The sequence below is a fragment of the Urtica dioica genome, chromosome 8 (genome assembly GCF_054948205.1).
Source record: "Urtica dioica subsp. dioica isolate 48M chromosome 8, U.dioica_male_clone48M_v1_H2, whole genome shotgun sequence".
Lineage (NCBI taxonomy): Eukaryota > Viridiplantae > Streptophyta > Magnoliopsida > Rosales > Urticaceae > Urtica > Urtica dioica.
Window position 1 is genome coordinate 29,750,513 of NC_142763.1, and position 21,682 is coordinate 29,772,194.

General features: G+C 35.1%; 2 protein-coding genes across 2 annotated transcripts; both read left to right on the plus strand.

Annotated features, from left to right (window-relative positions):
* The first annotated feature begins 10,304 nt into the window (after positions 1-10,304).
* LOC149389036 (uncharacterized) lies at positions 10,305-11,680 on the plus strand. The gene is made up of 2 exons (XM_089624342.1): positions 10,305-11,019; positions 11,139-11,680. The coding sequence occupies exons 1-2, from the start codon at positions 10,332-10,334 to the stop codon at positions 11,504-11,506; spliced, it is 1,056 nt and encodes a 351-aa protein (XP_089480468.1). The 5' UTR covers positions 10,305-10,331; the 3' UTR covers positions 11,507-11,680.
* Positions 11,681-18,187: 6,507 nt separating this feature from the next.
* Positions 18,188-19,559, plus strand: LOC149389037 (uncharacterized). The gene is made up of 2 exons (XM_089624305.1): positions 18,188-18,902; positions 19,018-19,559. Exons 1-2 carry the CDS (start codon positions 18,215-18,217, stop codon positions 19,383-19,385), a joined length of 1,056 nt encoding a protein of 351 aa, XP_089480431.1. The 5' UTR covers positions 18,188-18,214; the 3' UTR covers positions 19,386-19,559.
* Positions 19,560-21,682: the final 2,123 nt, after the last annotated feature.

The window sequence follows — 21,682 nt, forward strand, 5'->3', positions numbered from 1 at the left end:
TGAATAAATGAACTGGCCAGTGTCCAAATTGAGTCCTGACTCTTTTGGATGAAACAATGTGACTTGTTAGCTCCTCGTCAATACATTGTTTCTAACTTATTCACAAGCGACAAAGGAGTTGAGGAAATAACAGCTAGAAGGGTAAAATGGTAATTTAGTAAATCCCGACTAGCTGATGACATTCATGAAGGGTAAACATAGATAATATTCAGTGGATCCGCTCATCATAATTAGGTCGAATTCTTGAGTATAAAATAAATTCATTTGAACCGAGAGATTTTCAGTGTCAGCTCTTTAGTGGAGTCAGTTGGCATTAAGCTAAACTTGGAAAAGCTTTGTGAACTTTTGAGTCCAAATGTTTAGCTCAAGCTTTGTTCATTTGGGTCCATGAGGTCACTGTCACGAATCACATCGATAGGAATAGTTAAACTGGAAGCTAAGTCAAAACAAGAACGAAAATAGTTAAAAGAGTATTTTTGTCTTTTGAGACAAAGGATGAAATGAATGTCAATAAATTTTTTTGACAAGTTCATTTGATGACTTAATGTCACTCGGCCATGACTTGATCATTGGGCCTTGTGAATTAATTTCATTTCATAAGAATTTTATTGAAAATTCTAAATGGGTCTTTTCTTATGTTGTCATGAACAAGTGAAGAAAATTCTAGAAGCCTTTTTCTAGACATAATAGGCGCCCACTACCCAAAGAGAAAGGGAAATTATTTTGTGCATAAATGTATTTAGATACTTGCCAAAAGAAAAAGAGGAAACAAATTTGCATAAGGATGCACAAGGTATTTCGGCCAAGAGAGTAATAGGCAAGCTAAGGAACAAAAAAGGAAACAAATCCTAGCCTTCTAGAAGGCTGCCTTGGGCGCCCAAATGGAATAAGAAATAAGGGTTATTTTGCTCATGAATATGTGATATTCTATAGAAGAGGAAACTACCTTATTGAATGTAAGACCTCTCCTATAAATAGGAGCCTCATTCTTCTCATTCCATTCATTCCACACAAGTTAGAGATTGAGAGACTCTCTCTCTAGACATTGTGGCCGAAAATCCTCTCTCTCTCTAGTTTATTTTCGATTTTTTCTTGTCTTGGCACCTAGGTCCTCACTCGACCTAGTGTTTAGCTCTGCGACTTCAAGACTTGTTCTTAAGTCGTAGTGTTTAAAAGTGCCCACTCACTAATTCCTTTATTTCGAGTGATTTAGTGATAGAAACTTTCGTGGTTGCTCGAGGTGCCGAGGAAATAAAGAGAGACGTGCTGCGAGGGGAGACAAGCGTTGCAAACTTTCCAAAAGCTTCTTCAAAGTTCAAGCTTGAAGAAAGGTTAGTAGACTCTTAGCTCATATTGATTTTTAATTACATGTACTTGCTTCTTTGTCTAGGTTAGTAAAAACTGTTTTTACTTGAAAAGAAATTTTTTAAAATTCCGCCGCTTCCCGAAACGTTTAATCTTTTTCTTAAACCCTAGATCAATTCCAACAAATGGTATCAGAGCTATGGTCAAAGATTAGCATGTACATGTATTTAAAAAATATGAGCTTGAAAATCGTTTTCGAAAGTTTACTAATTTTGTGACAAGTTAGAATTGTTATCTTAGATTTTTTTTAATTTATTGCTCTTGCCATTAAATTAAAAATCATGTTGATTTTCTATGAGTTTGGGATGTTTTTAAAACACATTAGAATCAGTTCTAAAAGTTTTTAATTTTTTATATTGAAAAACGTGTTTTAAAGGTTTGAGAAATTTCGAGTAAAATTTTGTGACTAGTTATATTGTCTTGCTAGTTTCTTATTTTTACTTGAATCGTTTTATGCTTGTTGTTATTTCTTTTATGCCTTGTTATTACCCTGCTAATAAAACACAAATAAAAGATTTAACAACCTTCATAAAACGTTCCGTTACACTCGATTCTTTTTCGCACCTAAAAAGGACCAAGCTTTAATTATTTCTTTTTCTTCGAGCTGGAGTAAACCCGCATTAAAAGTGGCATAACTCTCTGTTAAATAATCTAAATTTAATGATTCTTGAATCAAATTAAAGCTCTGTCTGTCCTCTGTCCAATTCTACCGGTTTCGGCTCAAAAGGACATCGGAGCCGTCAGATATGGCAATTTTACTCCGAGGTGCGCGGCTGTCTGAAACTCCAGTTTTTTAGAAATCCGGATTTTCAAACCCCACTACCATGAGTTATAGAACTCTAATGAGAAAATTTTCTTGAGCAAAAATGTTTTTCATATGATTATAAACATGATGTGTAAGATTAAAATGTTTTGATTTTTGAAAGTTTAATTGAAATTGAATTTTTCCAAAACTAGTTTGAATTTTGAAAAACCGTTTTCACTTTCAAACTTGAAAAATATTTTGTCATCCAAATCAAATAAATTTTCAAAATGTTTTCAAAACTATATCTATATCACATATGTTCAAAATCTATATGCTCTTGAAATTTTGAGTGGGAGGTCTCCTTGTAGACAAGCCGAAAAATAAAAAGATGTGTAATCTCAAACTTTCAAGTGTTCGAGTGAGTTGAAGTTCACACTTCCCTCACGCAGTTTCCCGAAATAGAAAATAGGAAAAGATCGAGTATGTACCTTGTGCCTTTATGCACTAATACTGCTCTGAACATGTCGATCTAGGATTCTCTTCTAGTTGTCCGCTCTGTCGCTCTCTAACTAGGAAATTTGTTTCCGAACTTATAAGAGTCAATGAACCAACTCCAAAAACTAAGTGGGAGGGTTATATTCGTTGTTTGTAACCCACGATCCCCAACACTAATGAAAGATGCAATAACGTGGGACTAAGAGCCACTCTTGCGACCCTCACTTAAATGTGAGTACTCCAAGGCGTTATTGCTTCGATCATTGCTCAATGAGCTACGTCCGAGAGTGAGACGATGATGGCAAGGCCTCCCCTTGGGGGATTGTTTTTCAAAGTTGATCTTTTGGACTAAGTGGTTGGTTGCACACTTAGGCTCAATCCCTAGTAATCCTCCCTCGAGGCCCTGCGAAAGGATGTGAGTGATCAAACCAATTTACAAGGTGGCTAGTCAAAATAGATGTATTGACATCTTGGCTTAGCATTAATGATGTGTCATTTACTTATAAAAGGAGATTTTTTGCGGCCTTCTCTTGAGGGAGTAAATTATCGTTTGGTTTATAACACCTTTGGATTTTATAAAAGTCTTAATAAAACTTAAATCCTAAACCAAAGACTAATCATAAACTTGTTTCAACTTATATAGGCAATATGTCTCTCAACCATCTCTCTATCTTTCTTTCCTCGATCAAACTCGAAAACGAAAAACTACGTAGATTCGAAACGTAACCTCGACATAATACCTACCGTTAACAAGCACAAATGGGTACTCACCACCCCGTGTCCTCCTCTGACGAATGATGATTCAACTCAAGAGGACAATGACGCCTTAGCGGCCAGGCTTCGATCCGATGAGATTGTGAGGTGCTATATCTTGGCATCTATGAACAATATGCTGAAAGAGCAACATCGTGACATCGAGACTGCCACTGACATGCTCTACAATCTCCTTGAGATGTTTGGAGGGCAAAGGCGTCAAACAAGGCTACAAGCAGTCCGACAGTTTATGAACTGTCATATGCAGGCTAGGACTCCTGTTGGAGACTTCATGATACTGATCATTAGTTTTATGAATAAAATGGAAATCCTAGGATCTGAGGTTGATGGGAAGAATATCATAGATATGATCTTAGAAACTCTCCCCGCATCTCTTGATACCTCCAAGATGAACTACTTCATAAACAAGCTAGAGTACACTGTTACCAAGCTTATGAAGGAATTTCACACTGCTGTAGGTCTCACTAAGAGAAAGAGGAATCAAGGAGAGGCACATGCTACTGAGCAAAAAGCCTCCGCCTCTGGAACTAAGAACAGACCTTACAAAGCCGATAAAAAGAACTGTCCTGCCTATCTCAAAGCAAAGGAACATAGTATTGTACTAGTTACCGAAGCATGCTTAGTAGCTGATAATGTATCAACGTGGATTCTTGACTCCGCTGCTACTAACCATATTTGTTGTTCCTTGAATGGTTTCAAGAAAACCAAAAGCTTAGAGGAAGGCGAGTTCTGTTTCAAATGGGGTGATGGGAGCCTGGTGTCCGCGAAGGCTGTGGGATCTGTGACGCTGTCTTTTGAAGACCGCACTTTAAACTTGAATAATGTTTATTTTGTTCCTACCTTTGGGAAGAACTTAATATCCGTTGCTCGTCTTCGTGAGCAAGATTATTGTTTAAAGTTCATTAAGAATGGAATGCGTATTTCGTTTCCTGATAATTCTTTTGTCACTGATGCATGTATGAAGAATGCTCTTTTCTACATCTATCCCACTAAACCTTCTCTTTTAGACACCGAAATAGATAACGATCTAATTAGGGAGCCGAAGAGGATCAAACTTTCTGAATCCTCCGATCTAACAAAATCAACACACCTATGGCACTTAAGACTTGGTCATATCAGTCTAGAAATGATTAAGAGACTTGTGAGGGATGGTCCACTCCAAGCCTCTGCAATAGGTTCACTACCTACTTGTGAATCCTGCATAGAAGGAAAAATGACTAAGCGACTTTTCTCTGATAAGGGTCGAAGAGCCACTGAGTTGCTGGAACTAATACATTCTGATGTATGTGGTCCGCTCAGCCAACAGGCACGTGGAGGATACGAATACTTCGTTACCTTCACTGATGATTACTCACGATATGGGTTTGTCTATTTTCTTAAACACAAATCCGAGACCTTTAACGTATTTAAGGTCTTTAGGGCTTTAGTGGAAAAGCAAACTGGCAAAGTGATCAAAACCCTTCGATCTGATCGAGGTGGTGAGTATATGTCTGGAGAGTTCGATGACTTTCTTAAAGAAGAAGGTATCGCTTCTCAGCTTACCGCACCTGGCACACCTCAACAAAACGGAGTGTCAGAGAGAAGAAACCGAACTCTTATGGAGATGGTTAGATCAATGATGAGTTACTCATCACTCCTGCTTTCCTTTTGGGGATATGCCCTCGAAACAGCCGCTTACATTCTGAACCAAGTTCCGTCTAAAACGGTTCCTGGTACTCCTTATGAGAGATGGACTGGCCGTAAAGTGAATCTTGGCCGCATCCGAATTTGGGGTTGCCCTGCACACGTGCTGAGGCAAAAGACTAGCAAGTTGGCTAGTAGGTCAGAATTGTGCCTGTATGTGGGATATCCATTGAGCAATGATCAGAGCAAAGCGCCCTTGAGTACTCTCATTTAAGAGAGGGCCACGAGGGTGACTCTTAGTCCGGCGACACTTGCACTTTTCATTAGTGTTGGGGATCGTGGGTTACAAACAACAAGTATAACCCTCCCACTTAGTTTTTGGAGTTGGTTCATCGACTCTTATAAGTTCGGAAACAGATTTCCTAGTTAGAGAGCGACAGAGCGGACAACTAGAAGAGAATCCTAGATCGACATGTTCAGAGCAGTATTAGTGCATAAAGGCACAAGGTACATACTCGATCTTTTCCTATTTTCTATTTCGGGAAAGTGCGTGAGGGAAGTGTGAACTTCAACTCACTCGAACACTTGAAAGTTTGAGATTACACATCTTTTTATTTTTCGGCTTGTCTACAAGGAGACCTCCCACTCAAATTTTCAAGAGCATATAGATTTTGAACATATGTGATATAGATATAGTTTTGAAAACATTTTGAAAATTTATTTGATTTGGATGACAAAATATTTTCAAGTTTGAAAGTGAAAACGGTTTTTCAAAATTCAAACTAGTTTTGTAAAAAAATCAATTTCAATTAATCTTTCAAAAATCAAAACTTTTAATCTTACACATCATGTTTATAATCATATGAAAAACATTTTTTCTCAAGAAAATTTTCTCATTAGAGTTCTATAACTCATGGTAGTGGGGTTTGAAAATCCGGATTTCTAAAAAACTGGAGTTTCAGACAGCCGCGTACCTCGGAGTAAAATCGCCATATCTGGCGGCTCCGATGTCCTTTTGAGCCGAAACCGGTGGCATTGGACAGAGGACAGACAGAGCTTTAATTTGATTCAAGAATCATTAAATTTCGATATCTGAGCAGTGAGTTATGCCACTTTTAATGCGGGTTTACTCCAGCTCGAAGAAAAAGAAATAAATTAAAGCTTGGTCCTTTTTAGGTGCGAAAAAGAATCGAGTGTAACGGAACGTTTTAAGATGTTGTTTAAAGCTTTTATTTGTGTTTTATTAGCAGGGTAATAACATAGAATAAAAGAAATAACAACAAGCGTAAAACAAATACGGTAAATAAAAGAAACTAGAAAGACAAAGTAACTAGTCACAAAATTTACCGAAATTTCTCAAACCTTTAAAACACGTTTTTCAATATAAAAAATTAAAAACTTTTAGAACTGATTCTAATGTGTTTTAAAAACATCCCAAACTCATAGAAAATCAACATGCTTTTTAATTTAAAGACATGAGCATTAAATTAAAAAAAAATCTAAGATTACAATTCTAACTTGTCACAAAATTAGTAAACTTTCGAAAACGATTTTCAAGCTCATAATTTTAAAAACATGTACATGCTAATCTTTGACCATAGCTCTGATACCATTTGTTGGAATCGATCTAGGATTTGAGAAAATAATTAACGCTTCGGTAAGCGGCGGAATTTTAAAAATTTTCTTTTACAAGTAAAATAGTTTTTACTAACCTAGACAAGTACAAGTACATGTAATTAAAAACCAATATGAGCTAGAAGTTTACTAACCTTTCTTGAAGCTTGAACATTGAAGAAGCTTGTGGAACGTTTGCAACGCTCGTCTCCCCTCGCAGCACGTCTCTCTTTCTTTCCTCGGCACCTCGAGCAACCACGAAAGTTTCTATCACTAAATCACTCGAAAAGAAGGAATCAGTGAGTGGGCACTTTTAAACACTACGACTTAAGAACGAGTCTCGAAGTCGCAGAGCTAAACACTAGGTCGAGTGAGGACCTAGGTGCCAAGACAAGAAAAAATCGAAAATAAACTAGAGAGAGAGAGAGAGGATTTTCGGCCAAAGTTCTAGAGAGAGAGTCTCTCAAATCTCTTAAACTTGGATGAATAAAATGTGAGGAAATGAGGCTCCTATTTATAGGAGAGGTCTCACCTTCAATAAGGTAGTTTCCTCTTCTATAGAATATCACATATTCATGAGCAATTTCCTCTTTTTTCCCTTTGAGACACTCGGCCAACTCAAGGCTTCTAGAAGCCTTGATTTGTTTCCAATTTTGTTCAAGGCCTTGCCTTGTCTCTCACTTGGCCGATTCCCACTTTCCTCTTGGAGGAAATTTGTTTCCTCTTTTTCTTTTGGCAAGTATCTAAATACATTTATGCACAAAATAAACTCTCCTATTTCTCTATTAGGGTAGGCGCCCAAGTCTCTCTAGAAGGAGCTTCTAGAAGCTTCTTCATTTGTTCATGACAACATGAGAAAGGCCCATTAAGAATTTTCAATAAAATTCTCATGAAATGAAATTAATTCACAAGGCCCAGTTAATCATATTATGGCCGAGTGAAATTAAGTCATCAAATGAACTTGTCAAAATTTATTGACATCCATTTCATCCTTATGTCTCAAAAGACAAAAATACCCTTTTAACTATTTTCGTTCTTGTTTTGACTTAGCTTCCAGTTTAACTATTCCTATCGATGTGATTCGTGACAGTGACCTCATGGACCCAAATGAACAAAGCTTGAGCTAAACACTTGGACTCAAAAGTTCACAAACCTTTTCCAAGTTTAGCTTAATGCCAACTGACTCCACTAAAGAGCTGACACTGAAAATCTCTCGGTTCAAATGAATTTATTTTCTACTCAAGAATTCGACCTAATTATGATGAGCGGATCCACTGAATATTATCTATGTTTACCCTTCATGAATGTCATCAGCTAGTCGGGATTAACTAAATTACCATTTTACCCTTCTAGCTGTTATTTCCTCAACTCCTTTGTCGCTTGTGAATAAGTTAGAAACAATGTATTGACGAGGAGCTAACAAGTCACATTGTTTCATCCAAAAGAGTCAGGACTCAATTTGGACACTGGCCAGTTCATTTATTCACACTCCAAGGAACAAAGCATGAGGTGACATACATTGCATTTCAGCAATCTTGTACATGAATTCCATATCTATGAGAACTTCACAAAGTTACTCATGACAGACTCACAACTTAGTACTTCACCAATAGGCCTTGTTCGGAATCACATAGTGAGTCCGAACTTTGACTTTCTCAAATGAGAATACTAAGGTGTGAAATGGCATGTCTCATTTCAGGATTAAGGTAAGCATGATGCAATTCATACATAGTGACTTCGAGACATAAGAGGTTAAATGGTTTGTTCTTATATTGTCTCTAGAAGTGCACTGGTCAATTCAGTACCTTCGGAAGATACCTAGAAGAACTATAGAGTCCCCAACTCTCAATGCCTCATAACCAGACATCATAGATTCTTCTAACAATCATACTGAGGTCAATAGTCCTTTGACCCTAAGATTGCGAATATATCGTTTTAAGCAAACTACGAAGAGTTTGTTCATACAAATCTACATTTGTCTCTTCGTAAGTTGTTAAGTTTGTTTATTGACTAAAAGACTAAGGTTTTATCATAAAGCTTCAAACAAAGAAAGAATGAATGAACGTTTCAACTTTTTATTAATGAATAAGCAATTACAAGCAAGAGTCTTCGTAAGACTATATGACATCAAATGTACATAAATATACACTACTACTCTTCTTGTGTGCACCATTGACAACAGATATTGCCTACATAGTCAATAAATTGAGTCAGTTTCTGCAATGTCCAACTGAGACTCACTGGCTAGCGTGCAAAAGAGTGCTACGATACCTTAAAGGCACCATCACTCACGGAATCACCTTTAGACCAACGAGATAGATGAATCTTGTGAGTTTTGCTGATGCAGATTGGGCAAGTTGTCCAGACAATAGAAGGTCAACAAGCGCCTATTGTGTCTTCCTAGATGGATGTTTAGTTTCTTGGAGCTCAAGAAAACAAGGTGTAGTTGCTCGTTCAAGCACAGAAGCTGAATACAGAGCGTTGGCACATGTCTCTGCTGAACTACTGTGGATCCAGGCACTGCTTGGTGAGCTTAGAGTACCACTGAGTCAAACCCCTGTGATATGGTGTGACAATCTTGGAGCTGCAGCAGTGGCAGCCAATCCAGTCTTCCATGCAAGAACCAAGCATGTGGAGATTGATTTGCACTTTGTGAGGGATCTGGTACTTCGCAAGAAACTGGAGATCAAATATGTACCACCTCTTGATCAAACAGCAGATCTCCTTACCAAAGGTCTGTCTGTAAATCGATTTCTCAAGCTGAAAAGCAAGTTACACGTGGAAGAATCCCCGTTTCACTTGAGAAGAGGTGTTAGAGATAAGATAGCCACGTCAGCCAATCAAGCGGATCAAGTGGATCCCTAGTTAGTTAGACGGTTAGACTATGATTGGCTATTGTAAACAGTATATATATATATATATATATATATATATATATATATATTTGTAAATCAGAATTAGTTAAACAATTAATGAGAATTCATTCAGGGAAGGTTTTCTCTCTGCAAATCCAAACACATTCTCAATCTCTATCTCAAACGTAACATACATCAAATATGATTTTTATAATCTACCTACTAGATATTACTCTATTATTATTAAATATATTCAATAATGAAAAATTACTTGCCCAACATTCGAAATATAATTACAGTATTGTGCAGACTGTAGAAGGTATAAAGAACTTTATATATATATATATATATATATGTATATATATTTGAAATTATTGATAAATTATGATTCAACACTTCAAAAATAAGTATAAATAAAGTGACCAGATATAAACACCTGTAGAAATAACAAGGGGGTATGGTTGCTTTTGTGGATGTCCGTAGAAGGCAGAAATATGTGAAAGCACGTCTTATTTGAGAACATAGCTTCAGGACAATGTACTATATAGTTAAATAATATTAGGAAAAAATACGATATATCAAGCGATGACAAGCTGTCTCATATATACGGAGGCACGTTATTATGAATTGATGACTAATTCTATTTTGAAAATGTGCACGTCTTGATTAAGCTAGCTAGTGTTATAATATTTACTAGTTAGTGGGGGCAATGTATCACAGCAATAGCGCCTAGGGCATACAATTCTATTGGATTAATTATATTTTAATTGGATTGTTGTAACTATAAATTGGCAAGGTGTATTGTGGACATCCTCACTCTCCATCTTCTTCTGTACTATCTTATCTTCCAAGTCCCAATAATGGCTCGCCAAAGCATTTACATTACCTCTATTCTCTTGCTGTCCTTTCTAGCCATTGCCTCGGCTTATGAGTACGGGACACCAGTCGAAAAGCCTGAAACTTTACCCACAAAGCCAGTGTACAAGCAGCCAAGCCCAGAAGAAGTAGAAAAGCCTGAAACTTTGCCCACAAAGCCAGTGTACAAGCAGCCAAAGCCAGAAGAAGATGAAGAAGAAGAAGAAGATCTTCACTACGAGAGACCCAGCTACTACAAGAAGCCGATGTACCCCATTAATCTCCCTAAGTACAAGCAGCCATACCCGGAAGAAGATGAAGATCTTCACTACGAGAGACCCAGCTACTACAAGAAGCCGATGTACCCCATTAATCTCCCCAAGTACAAGCAGCCATACCCACAAGAAGATGAAGATCTTCACTACGAGAGACCCAGCTACTACAAGAAGCCAACGTACCCCATTAGTGGGCCCAAGTACAAGCAGCCAGAAGCAGAAGAGGAAGAAGAGTACGTGCCGAACAAGCCATCCTATTACAAGGCTCAGCCACAGCCACAGCCAAAATACCCTGTCAACCCTACTCTCCCAAAGTACAACCAGCCCAAGCCACAACCAAAGTACGAGGCCCCGAGAACCGTTGTCGTTCAAGGCGCTATTTACTGTAAATCAGGCCCCAAATACTCTCCACTTCAAGGTATTATATTTGAAACACATGCACCATATATATATATATATATATATATATATATATATATTCATTAATTAGGGTTTCTATATATATCTATATATAACATATGCCTGTGTATTATTTAGGAGCCGTGGCCAAGATTGTCTGTGTGAGCGAACACGTGCAAAGCTACGAGACCAGTGAGTACTCTGTCCTGAGCAAGCCATGCGATGCCAAGGGCTATTTCTACGCCAAGATGATGCTCGGTCATCAATGGAAGGTCAAGAACTGCAAGGCCTACCTTTACTCCTCTCCATCCAAGTCATGCAACGTCCCAACCAATGTCAACAATGGCGTCACCGGATACTCCTTCACTCCTAAGAATTACGGCATTCTATCGCACCACGACAACGCCAAGCTCTACTCCGTCGGAACTTTCTTCTACACCACCCCCGTTCCTAAGCCTACTTACTACAACAAACCAGCCCCTAAACCATACGGAAAGGGCTACTAATTCCTTCAATTATATTAATTATTAATGCACCCTTTGCTTTTTTCCATTCATTACTTATCTGTTTGAGAGCTCGTGGGATCATTTTCCGGCTCAGATATCGACATGTCAATGTCTTATTCTTTTTCATTTTTGTTGTTTTTATTCAATTATTTGGATTATCTATTTTATTCTTAATTGCCTGTGTTTTTTTTCTTCATGGCTTCCTGCTCTCTACGCACTGAATATGCACAAAACTTAAAAAGAAAGACACACCTACATTAGCGCCCTCCCTCAAAACTCTCTCACATAAATTCTTGATTCACTTTTTTCTCTCCTTGCCTTTTCCTTTGCCTTTAAGATCTAGCTTACGTGTGGTAAATTTTGTATTCTAGTCATTTACTGTAATTTACGACTATGAAATATCGAACGTATACTTGTGTGGCTAGCTTAAATTAGTGAAAATAAAACAATAGCCAACGTATGAGACCTACGACTAAGAAAGTCAACAACGTCATCAGGCTTCGAACATGTTTGGATTCAAATTTGAATATTTAGAAGAAAAATAATTAATGAATATGACATAAGAAACAAATTAAATATTGATTGAAATAAGTTACTTGTGAATCGCCAGTAAATTTTTTCGTTAATTTTTATTTATAAATTATGCATTTTTCAAATTTTAGGGCTGTAACAATTATAATTTTTTTTTTTTATGCTTATTATAAAAAAATTTCATACGTTCAAAATAAAAACATAAGTACTTCCTTATTAAGGATATATATATATATATATATTTATATATATATATATATATATATATATATATATATATATATATGGTTTATTAGAACTTTCCCTCGACATTAGGAATCAATTATGTCGTTTTAGGCCAAAAAACACTGTTTCGGGCACTTTCGAGCCTTTTAAACTTTTATGTCGTTTTAGGCCAAAAAACACTGTTTCGGGCACTTTCGAGCCTTTTAAAGTTTTATGACGTTTTTTTTCGCTTTTTTGTCCTTTTTTTCTTAAGGATTTTTGCTCAGTATTTATAGTTTCTCTTTTTTCGGATGTAAGGCAGTCTTTGGCCGAATTTATCAAACACTTTTGTTCCCAAATTCGAGTTTCAATAAAACTTCGATTTTGATGCCCAAAATATGATATTCGTGAGCGATTCAACAGGTTTCGGAAGGTCTTGACTGGTATTCTTGAGCGAATCAATAGTCTAGGTTTTATTTCTATTGCTTCCCTGCATCAATTATCGTATGATTTATACTCAGGTATTGCATGAGCAAAAAATAAAATAAAAATATTGCTTTTCACTCAACCTAATTCTCTTTTATTTTTTCGAGTTCTTAGTTCTATAGCAAAAACAGAGCAAGTGAAAAGAGTAGTTTCTATTTTTTTATGAGAAAATTGACTCAATTACAACCATTTGATAAATTTTTTTCCAACTTCCCAACAAAAGCTTAATTTTGCCAAAATACTAGTAAGGCTAAGTCACTTGTACAAATACAATTTTACCCTCAACATGATGTCAACAATTGACATCTATTGTTGACATATGTGAGTTTTGGGTTATCTTTTTGTTGACGTAGATATCAACAATCGACATATATTGTTGACATCAATTATTGAGGGTAAAATTGTATTTGTACATGTGGCTTAGAAGTATTTTTGGCCAAATTAAGTTTTTAGTGGGAAATTGGAAAAAACTTATCAAATGGTGGTAGTTGAGGCAACTTTTATTTTTACTTTTTTACTGACCATTTTCGTTCGGTCGTTTTCTTGCAAGGCGGATAAACTCATGAACCCTTGTTCTATACTGCAAGTTTAACCGATCGTACTCGGTAATCCAATCTCTATTTGAATTTGACATTTCGCTTAACGAGATGGACAAATATGGTATTAATTAACTTTGAAAGAGAATTATTACTAAAGGCATGATAGCAAATTTCAGTAGTGTGAGAGAGAGATTATTGTGAAAGATATGTTATTTTTAAATTCTGGTTGTAGAAATTGTGGACAAAGATACGAAAGCGACTCAAAATCCAGTGTTATATTGTTTCCCATGGATTTTAAGACTAATTAGTTCAAAATTCTACCGAAATTTCGGCAGAATTTTCCCTATAATATTGATAAACCAAAAACCAGGAAATTTGTAGAAAAACATGTACATACCAGCCAGAATTATCTAATTAATCAACTAAGTCCAAATAGAGCCTCTGTGGCTCGGTCACAACAATTTATCAATAAAAAGTTGAAAAAATCAAAATAAAAAACTAATTACAATTTCAATTATAACTACAATTACAATTAACCTAAACTAGTAATCAAAACCAAAAAGTTAACTAAAATTACAATTTCATTTTTAATTTCAATTTAACTAAATCATATTTACTTTCAATTGCAAGTAAACTAAAAATTTGGATACAACAATCTTTATTTCCATTAAAATTTCGATTTCAAAATCAATTTTAATTTCAAATAAGTAACTAAATTAAATCATTACAATTACTTAAAATACCTAAATAAAACATGTTACTAAACTAATTACAATCACAACTTTGAAAATTTCGATTACAAAATCAAATAACCTACACTAATCAAAATTAATCAAATAACCTAAACTAATAAAAACCAAATAACCTAAACATGTTACTAAACTAATTAAGCAATAAATTAGTAATTAGATAACTTATTAAACACTAACATTTACAACTAATAAACTTATATATATAAACACTAACCTGTAGATCAAAGAGGGCAGGGACAATGACGACGCATCGGCTTTGATTCGGCGTCGGAGCGAAAGAGGGACATCAGATCGAGGGCAGGGACAACAGAGGGCTGGTCGTACTCGGTTGTACAGATAGAGAATATTGAGAGAGAGAGAGAATGAGAGACAGAGAGAGAGTTAGAGAGAATACCTGAGAGAAGGAGACGACAAAGAAGGAGACGACGGAGAAGGAGTGGCCAATGGAAGCAGTCTCACGCCAGTGGTGGTCTCGTGCTGATGGTGGCGGTCTTGCGCCGGTGGTGGTCTCGCGCAGGTGATGGCGGCCTCAGAGTCGGGAAACTTGCAGAGAAGTTGAAAACTCTCCGGCCGCGAGCGAGGAAGAAGTAGGATTAGGATATACATATACGTATATATATATATATAATATAATAATAATAATAATTAATATATTAGGACTAGGAGTAGGATTAGGTTGAGGCTTTTAGGCTTTAATCAAACCCTATATATAAACACCCAATGCTTCACTTTTCACGCTTCTTCTCTACTCTCCTTGCCCCGTTCCTCTTCTTCTTTGAAAATTCATAACTCTAGTTAGGCAACTCTATCCTTAAAAAAAAGGTATGTATTTCTTTTATCTAGTTTGGATTCAATGAAAATAGTTTCTTTAAATGCTCACCGTGCTTTCAAAAATCATTATTTTGTTTCGATTCTTTTTTAAAATACTAGATTTACATGTCTTTTATCTAAATATGTAATCAAATAATATTTTTATGAAATACATAATATTTACCGATTATTCTCAAAACAATACGCTGATCTGTAAAACAGTTTCTCGTCAATTTTTAAAACCGTTTAAAAACGCTTAGTATGGATTGTTCTTTAATCTTTTTAACCCGATTCTTTTTGTAATGTTTTGTTTAGTATGTATCCTATTCAAATCAATTATTTTTACGATTTTAGAATGAATAATTATTTTAAACAGTCGTTTCCAAATTTGGGTGCAGATTTGATTGTTTAGTAAACCATAAATTTTTATGATTTGTTAATTTGCTTTGTTTCTTAAATTTTCAAATGGATTCTGGCTTTGTCTGTTCAGAACTTTATGTTAACATTTCCTATTTACTGGAATTTTTGTAGATTTTTCCGCAGCAATTTTTATAGTAATTTTTACGCTAGACACGTTTTTGAATTTTTTCCAACGACCCTCTTTTGAGAGAAAATATTTTTCAGTGGGTTCTTGAACCAAATTCTTTCTCTTTCTGGTTAGATCCTGAGTCATCTAGTTTTCTCGAGCCGTCCACGATCAATGATCGTATTTTGCAAAGCAAATGTGAGAATAATCTAACTGCAACACAGATTCTTTCGAAAATAAATACTTTAACTATATGATCTGAATTAGATAGATTGTGCTTTTTTTTATTTGTGTGATTTGTTTGAATATGTTTGTTTAGATATGTCTATTTGTTTGGACATGTCTGTTAGTCTTGTTATGTGAAATATTATTATATGATACGATATGATAGTTTAGTATGCGAAATGTTATGATATGTCGAGTTGATGATATGATATGATATGATATGTTATGTTGTGTTATGTGATGATAAGTTGTAAATTAGAATATTTATAGAAAAATTAGTCTAATTAAGCCACATCAAACGTTGCAATTGTAATCTAGCTAACGTTTCGTTTAATTTTCGAATCTAGCCAAATTTGATGACGTGTCATATTTATGTAAGATGGTATTTACTATATTAGCCTTGGTTTGGTTTCAAAAATACTAGCCCACGTTTTGAAACTTGATTTTGTAGCCGAATTTGTTATATTCGGTTTATATTTCAAATTTTAAAAAAAAATTCTATATTTGGCAAAGTTGGTTATTGAGCGTTTTTTCTTTAATGAACATTATAGCCGTACAGTGTAAATGTTTGTAAATTTTTGTTAATCTCCGTAGCTTTGTTAATTTCTGTTAATTATGGTAAATTTACATATGTGCAGGTAAAGCCGATTTCTTTCATTTCCTTTAATACGCATTTAGTACGGTATTTTTGTTTTCCAAATTTATTTTCTAATTTTGAACGGAATTTTATCATAATCACGTGTATTCATTATCTTGTTTGACTTTATTCAATCAAATAAATATATTTCCTTTCCCTTTAATTATATCACCAAATCTCCTATTATGAATTCAAAAAGCTAAAATTAAATTGCTGAAATTATAGCCGTGTAAGCAAATACAGTGTAAATGTTTGTAAATTTTTGTTAATCTCCGCTGATTTGTTAATTTCTGTTAATTATGGTAAATTTTTTGTGCATTTATTGCATTAAATTTTCTCTTTTACTTACATCACCGAATCTCCTATTAAATTAGCTAAATATCCAATTAAATTGCGAAAAAATTTGAAATTAATTGGCTGTATACAATTCAAACCGGTCAAACGTGGACTAGTGTTTTGATCAAGTAAGTATAAGAAAAAGGGTAAATTAGGTATTTTATATCCGTAAATTTCAGTAAATGGCTAGATTGCAAAATTTACCAAACGTTGGCTAGATTCCAAAAACCATGTTTCAAAACGGCTACGTTGCTAGTTTACCCATATTTATAACATGTTCTTATTTCTAGTTATGTTATCATATATGTTTATTATGTATGTTTATTTTATATGTCATTCATGTATGTAACGAAAATTATTAAGTGAAAAGATAAGTAAGAGAGTCGTACCGCCTCGAGCTATGGAAGTCTTACAAAGAATTTCTCGAGTCGACTTACAGGCCCAAATGGGAAAATTTCTCATATGTTATAAGTTTATATGATGGAGCGAAGTATGGGACCTTGCAACCCCATATCTTCATATCCAAAGTGCGAACTGAAAATTGGTACGACTACTCTAGGGGACCCCCGAATTAAAATATGATAGACTTATAATAGGGTATCTTATGTCACGATTTAGCTTAAAACAATAAAAATCGGTTCATGCATTTTTATTATTTATGTTTTGTGAGTTATAGGTATACTCGCTGAAGTTAGCTCATTCTTTGTATATTTGCTTATGTTTTGTGAGTTATAGTTATTCTCGCTGAAGTTAGTTCATTCTATGTATAGTTGCTTGCGTTTTGTAAGTTATAGTTATGCTCTCTGAAGTTAGCTCATTCTATGTATATCTGTTTATGTTTGGAGAATTATAGTTATTCTCGTTGAGCGTTAACTCATTCTATATATATCTGTCCGTGTTATAGGTAAAAAAAAAATATTTGAACAAATGAGAAGGGTGGACCAGCGGCGACGATAGCGAGATGGTTGGGTTATGGTTGTCATTCACGAAAATAAAATATTTCCACTTAGCTTTCAATTTTAAATAATAAAACCCAAAGTTTTATTTATATGGTTTTAAGTTACGTATTTTAATATCCTTTCAATTTCAAAAAAGTTTACGATTTTATTTACATATTCAAAAAAGAACTTTATAATATATATATATATATATATATATATATATATATTTGAAATTATTGATAAATTATGATTCAACACTTCCAAAATAAGTATAAATCAAGTGACCAGATATAAACACCTGTAGAAATAACAAGGGGGTATGGTTGCTTTTGTGCATGTCCGTGGAAGGCAGAAATATGTGAAAGCACGTCTTATTTGAGAACATAGCTTCAGGACAATGTACTATATAGTTAAATAATATTAGGAAAAAATACGATATATCAAGCGATGACAAGCTATCTCATATATACGGAGGCACGTTATTATGAATTGATGACTAATTCTATTTTGAAAATGTGCACGTCTTGATTAAGCTAGCTAGAGTTATAATATTTACTACTTAGTGGGGGCAATGTATCACAGCAATAGCGCCTAGGGCATACAATTCTATTGGTTAATTATATTTTAATTGGATTGTTGTAACTATAAATTGGCAAGGTGTATTGTGGACATCCTCACTCTCCATCTTCTTCTGTACTATCTTATCTTCCAAGTCCCAATAATGGCTCGCCAAAGCATTTACATTACCTCTATTCTCTTGCTGTCCTTTCTAGCCATTGCCTCGGCTTATGAGTACGGGACACCAGTCGAAAAGCCTGAAACTTTACCCACAAAGCCAGTGTACAAGCAGCCAAGCCCAGAAGAAGTAGAAAAGCCTGAAACTTTGCCCACAAAGCCAGTGTACAAGCAGCCAAAGCCAGAAGAAGATGAAGAAGAAGAAGAAGATCTTCACTACGAGAGACCCAGCTACTACAAGAAGCCGATGTACCCCATTAATCTCCCTAAGTACAAGCAGCCATACCCGGAAGAAGATGAAGATCTTCACTACGAGAGACCCAGCTACTACAAGAAGCCGATGTACCCCATTAATCTCCCCAAGTACAAGCAGCCATACCCACAAGAAGATGAAGATCTTCACTACGAGAGACCCAGCTACTACAAGAAGCCAACGTACCCCATTAGTGGGCCCAAGTACAAGCAGCCAGAAGCAGAAGAGGAAGAAGAGTACGTGCCGAACAAGCCATCCTATTACAAGGCTCAGCCACAGCCACAGCCAAAATACCCTGTCAACCCTACTCTCCCAAAGTACAACCAGCCCAAGCCACAACCAAAGTACGAGGCCCCGAGAACCGTTGTCGTTCAAGGCGCTATTTACTGTAAATCAGGCCCCAAATACTCTCCACTTCAAGGTATTATATTTGAAACACATGCACCATATATATATATATATATATATATATATATATTCATTAATTAGGGTTTCTATATATATCTATATATAACATATGCCTGTGTATTATTTAGGAGCCGTGGCCAAGATTGTCTGTGTGAGCGAACACGTGCAAAGCTACGAGACCAGTGAGTACTCTGTCCTGAGCAAGCCATGCGATGCCAAGGGCTATTTCTACGCCAAGATGATGCTCGGTCATCAATGGAAGGTCAAGAACTGCAAGGCCTACCTTTACTCCTCTCCATCCAAGTCATGCAACGTCCCAACCAATGTCAACAATGGCGTCACCGGATACTCCTTCACTCCTAAGAATTACGGCATTCTATCGCACCACGACAACGCCAAGCTCTACTCCGTCGGAACTTTCTTCTACACCACCCCCGTTCCTAAGCCTACTTACTACAACAAACCAGCCCCTAAACCATACGGAAAGGGCTACTAATTCCTTCAATTATATTAATTATTAATGCACCCTTTGCTTTTTTCCATTCATTACTTATCTGTTTGAGAGCTCGTGGGATCATTTTCCGGCTCAGATATCGACATGTCAATGTCTTATTCTTTTTCATTTTTGTTGTTTTTATTCAATTATTTGGATTATCTATTTTATTCTTAATTGCCTGTGTTTTTTTTTCTCCATGGCTTCCTGCTCTCTACGCACTGAATATGCACAAAACTTAAAAAGAAAGACACACCTACATTAGCGCCCTCCCTCAAAACTCTCTCACATAAATTCTTGATTCACTTTTTTCTCTCCTTGCCTTTTCTTTTGCCTTTAAGATCTAGCTTACGTGTGGTAAATTTTGTATTCTAGTCATTTACTGTAATTTACGACTATGAAATATCGAACGTATACTTGTGTGGCTAGCTTAAATTAGTGAAAATAAAACAATAGCCAACGTATGAGACCTACGACTAAGAAAGTCAACAACGTCATCAGGCTTCGAACATGTTTGGATTCAAATTTGAATATTTAGAAGAAAAATAATTAATGAATATGACATAAGAAACAAATTAAATATTGATTGAAATAAGTTACTTGTGAATCGCCAGTAAATTTTTTCGTTAATTTTTATTTATAAATTATGCATTTTTCAAATTTTAGGGCTGTAACAATTATAATTTTTTTTTATGCTTATTATAAAAAAATTTCATACGTTCAAAATAAAAACATAAGTACTTCCTTATTAAGGATATATATATATATATATATATATATATATATATATATATATATATATATATATATATTCGTGTGCATTGAAAGAGAAAGTCAATGAAAATCAAGTCTATTAAATTAGAGTTACTAATTGACCTACAAAACAAGAAATAAAAATATGATGGAATAAATATATATTGCGTGTAATAAATAAACAAAACTAAATCAAAATAAATAGGCGATTTTGGCGACGGTCAAGAAACGTTGGCTATATGTGATATTCAGCCAACTTTTAAACAAAGGATAAACATGTAATTTGCTAAATGACAAATAAAAGTCACGTCATCAATTATGGATATGTTTGAAAATTAGCTGAAACGTTGGCTATATTGCAATTTCCACGTTTCAAGTGGTTTAGTCCGTGTAATTTTTCTAATTTTATGTGTTTTAAGGCATCATTCTATATGCAGTTTCGATTGATATCCAGATAAGTAACAATTAACAAAACATAAGGAAATAAAAAAATTATACGAACCATGCCACTTAAAACGTTGGGATTTCAAATATTCAATGCTTATATTGTTTAAAAATAGAATATTAACATGAGGTGGCAATTGGTGGACTATTACTTTTTCCGGTTTTGTCCTATAATTTTTTAATTCATTTTTTTATTTTATAATTATTTACTAAATATTGAATTTATTTTCCAGATATATGGTTTGATAGAACTTTCCCTCAACATTAGGAATCAATTATTGATAGAATTATACAATTAAGAAACCCTAAAATAATGTAATATCAATACCCTTTCCATCCGCCACCCCATCCTGGGTTCGTAACATCATGCGGCTCCAACGCTGCCACTGTTGGTGGGTGTTGAGTTTGCCTATGTTGGTGTTTGGCAAATCTGACGACCTCCCGATACGGCTACACCCTCACCGACGACTACTCACCAAAGACCATGCTCCGTCATGGTCTCGCCGAAGGAAGCCGCGAGTGCAATATGCACGAGTTCATTAGCTAATTATTTGATTATCATATGACTTATATTCAGGTATTGCATGAGCAAAAAATAAAATAAAAATATTTCTTTTCACTCAACCTAATTCTTTTCTATTTTTTTCGAGTTCTTAGTTCTATAGTGGAGGATAAAAGAAGAACATCTTACTTAGAAGCACAAGTGAAAGCAAAAACAGAGCAAGTGAAAAGAGTAGTTTCTATTTTCTTTATGAGAAATTGACTCTATTACCACCATTTGATAAATTTTTTCCAACTTCCCACCAAAAGCTTAATTTGGCCAAAATACTAGTAAGCCTAAATCACTTGTACAAATACATTTTTACCCTCAACATGATGTCAACAATTGACATTTATTGTTGACATATGTGAAATTTGGGTTATCTGTTTGTTCACGTAGATATCAACAATTGACATCTATTGTTGACATCAATTGTTGAGGGTAAAATTGTATTTGTACAGGTGGCTTAGAAGTATTTTTGGCCAAATTAAGCTTTTGGTGCGAAATTGGAAAAAACTTATCAAATGGTGATAGTTGAAGCAATTTTTATTTTTACTTTTTA

Bases quoted from the DNA above. Each gene is read 5' to 3' on its own strand.
- LOC149389036 (XM_089624342.1), top strand. From the start codon at position 10,332: ATGGCTCGCCAAAGCATTTACATTACCTCTATTCTCTTGCTGTCCTTT. The intron at 11,020-11,138 runs GTATTATATTTG...TGTATTATTTAG, and splicing joins CAAATACTCTCCACTTCAAG to GAGCCGTGGCCAAGATTGTC.
- LOC149389037 (XM_089624305.1), top strand. From the start codon at position 18,215: ATGGCTCGCCAAAGCATTTACATTACCTCTATTCTCTTGCTGTCCTTT. The intron at 18,903-19,017 runs GTATTATATTTG...TGTATTATTTAG, and splicing joins CAAATACTCTCCACTTCAAG to GAGCCGTGGCCAAGATTGTC.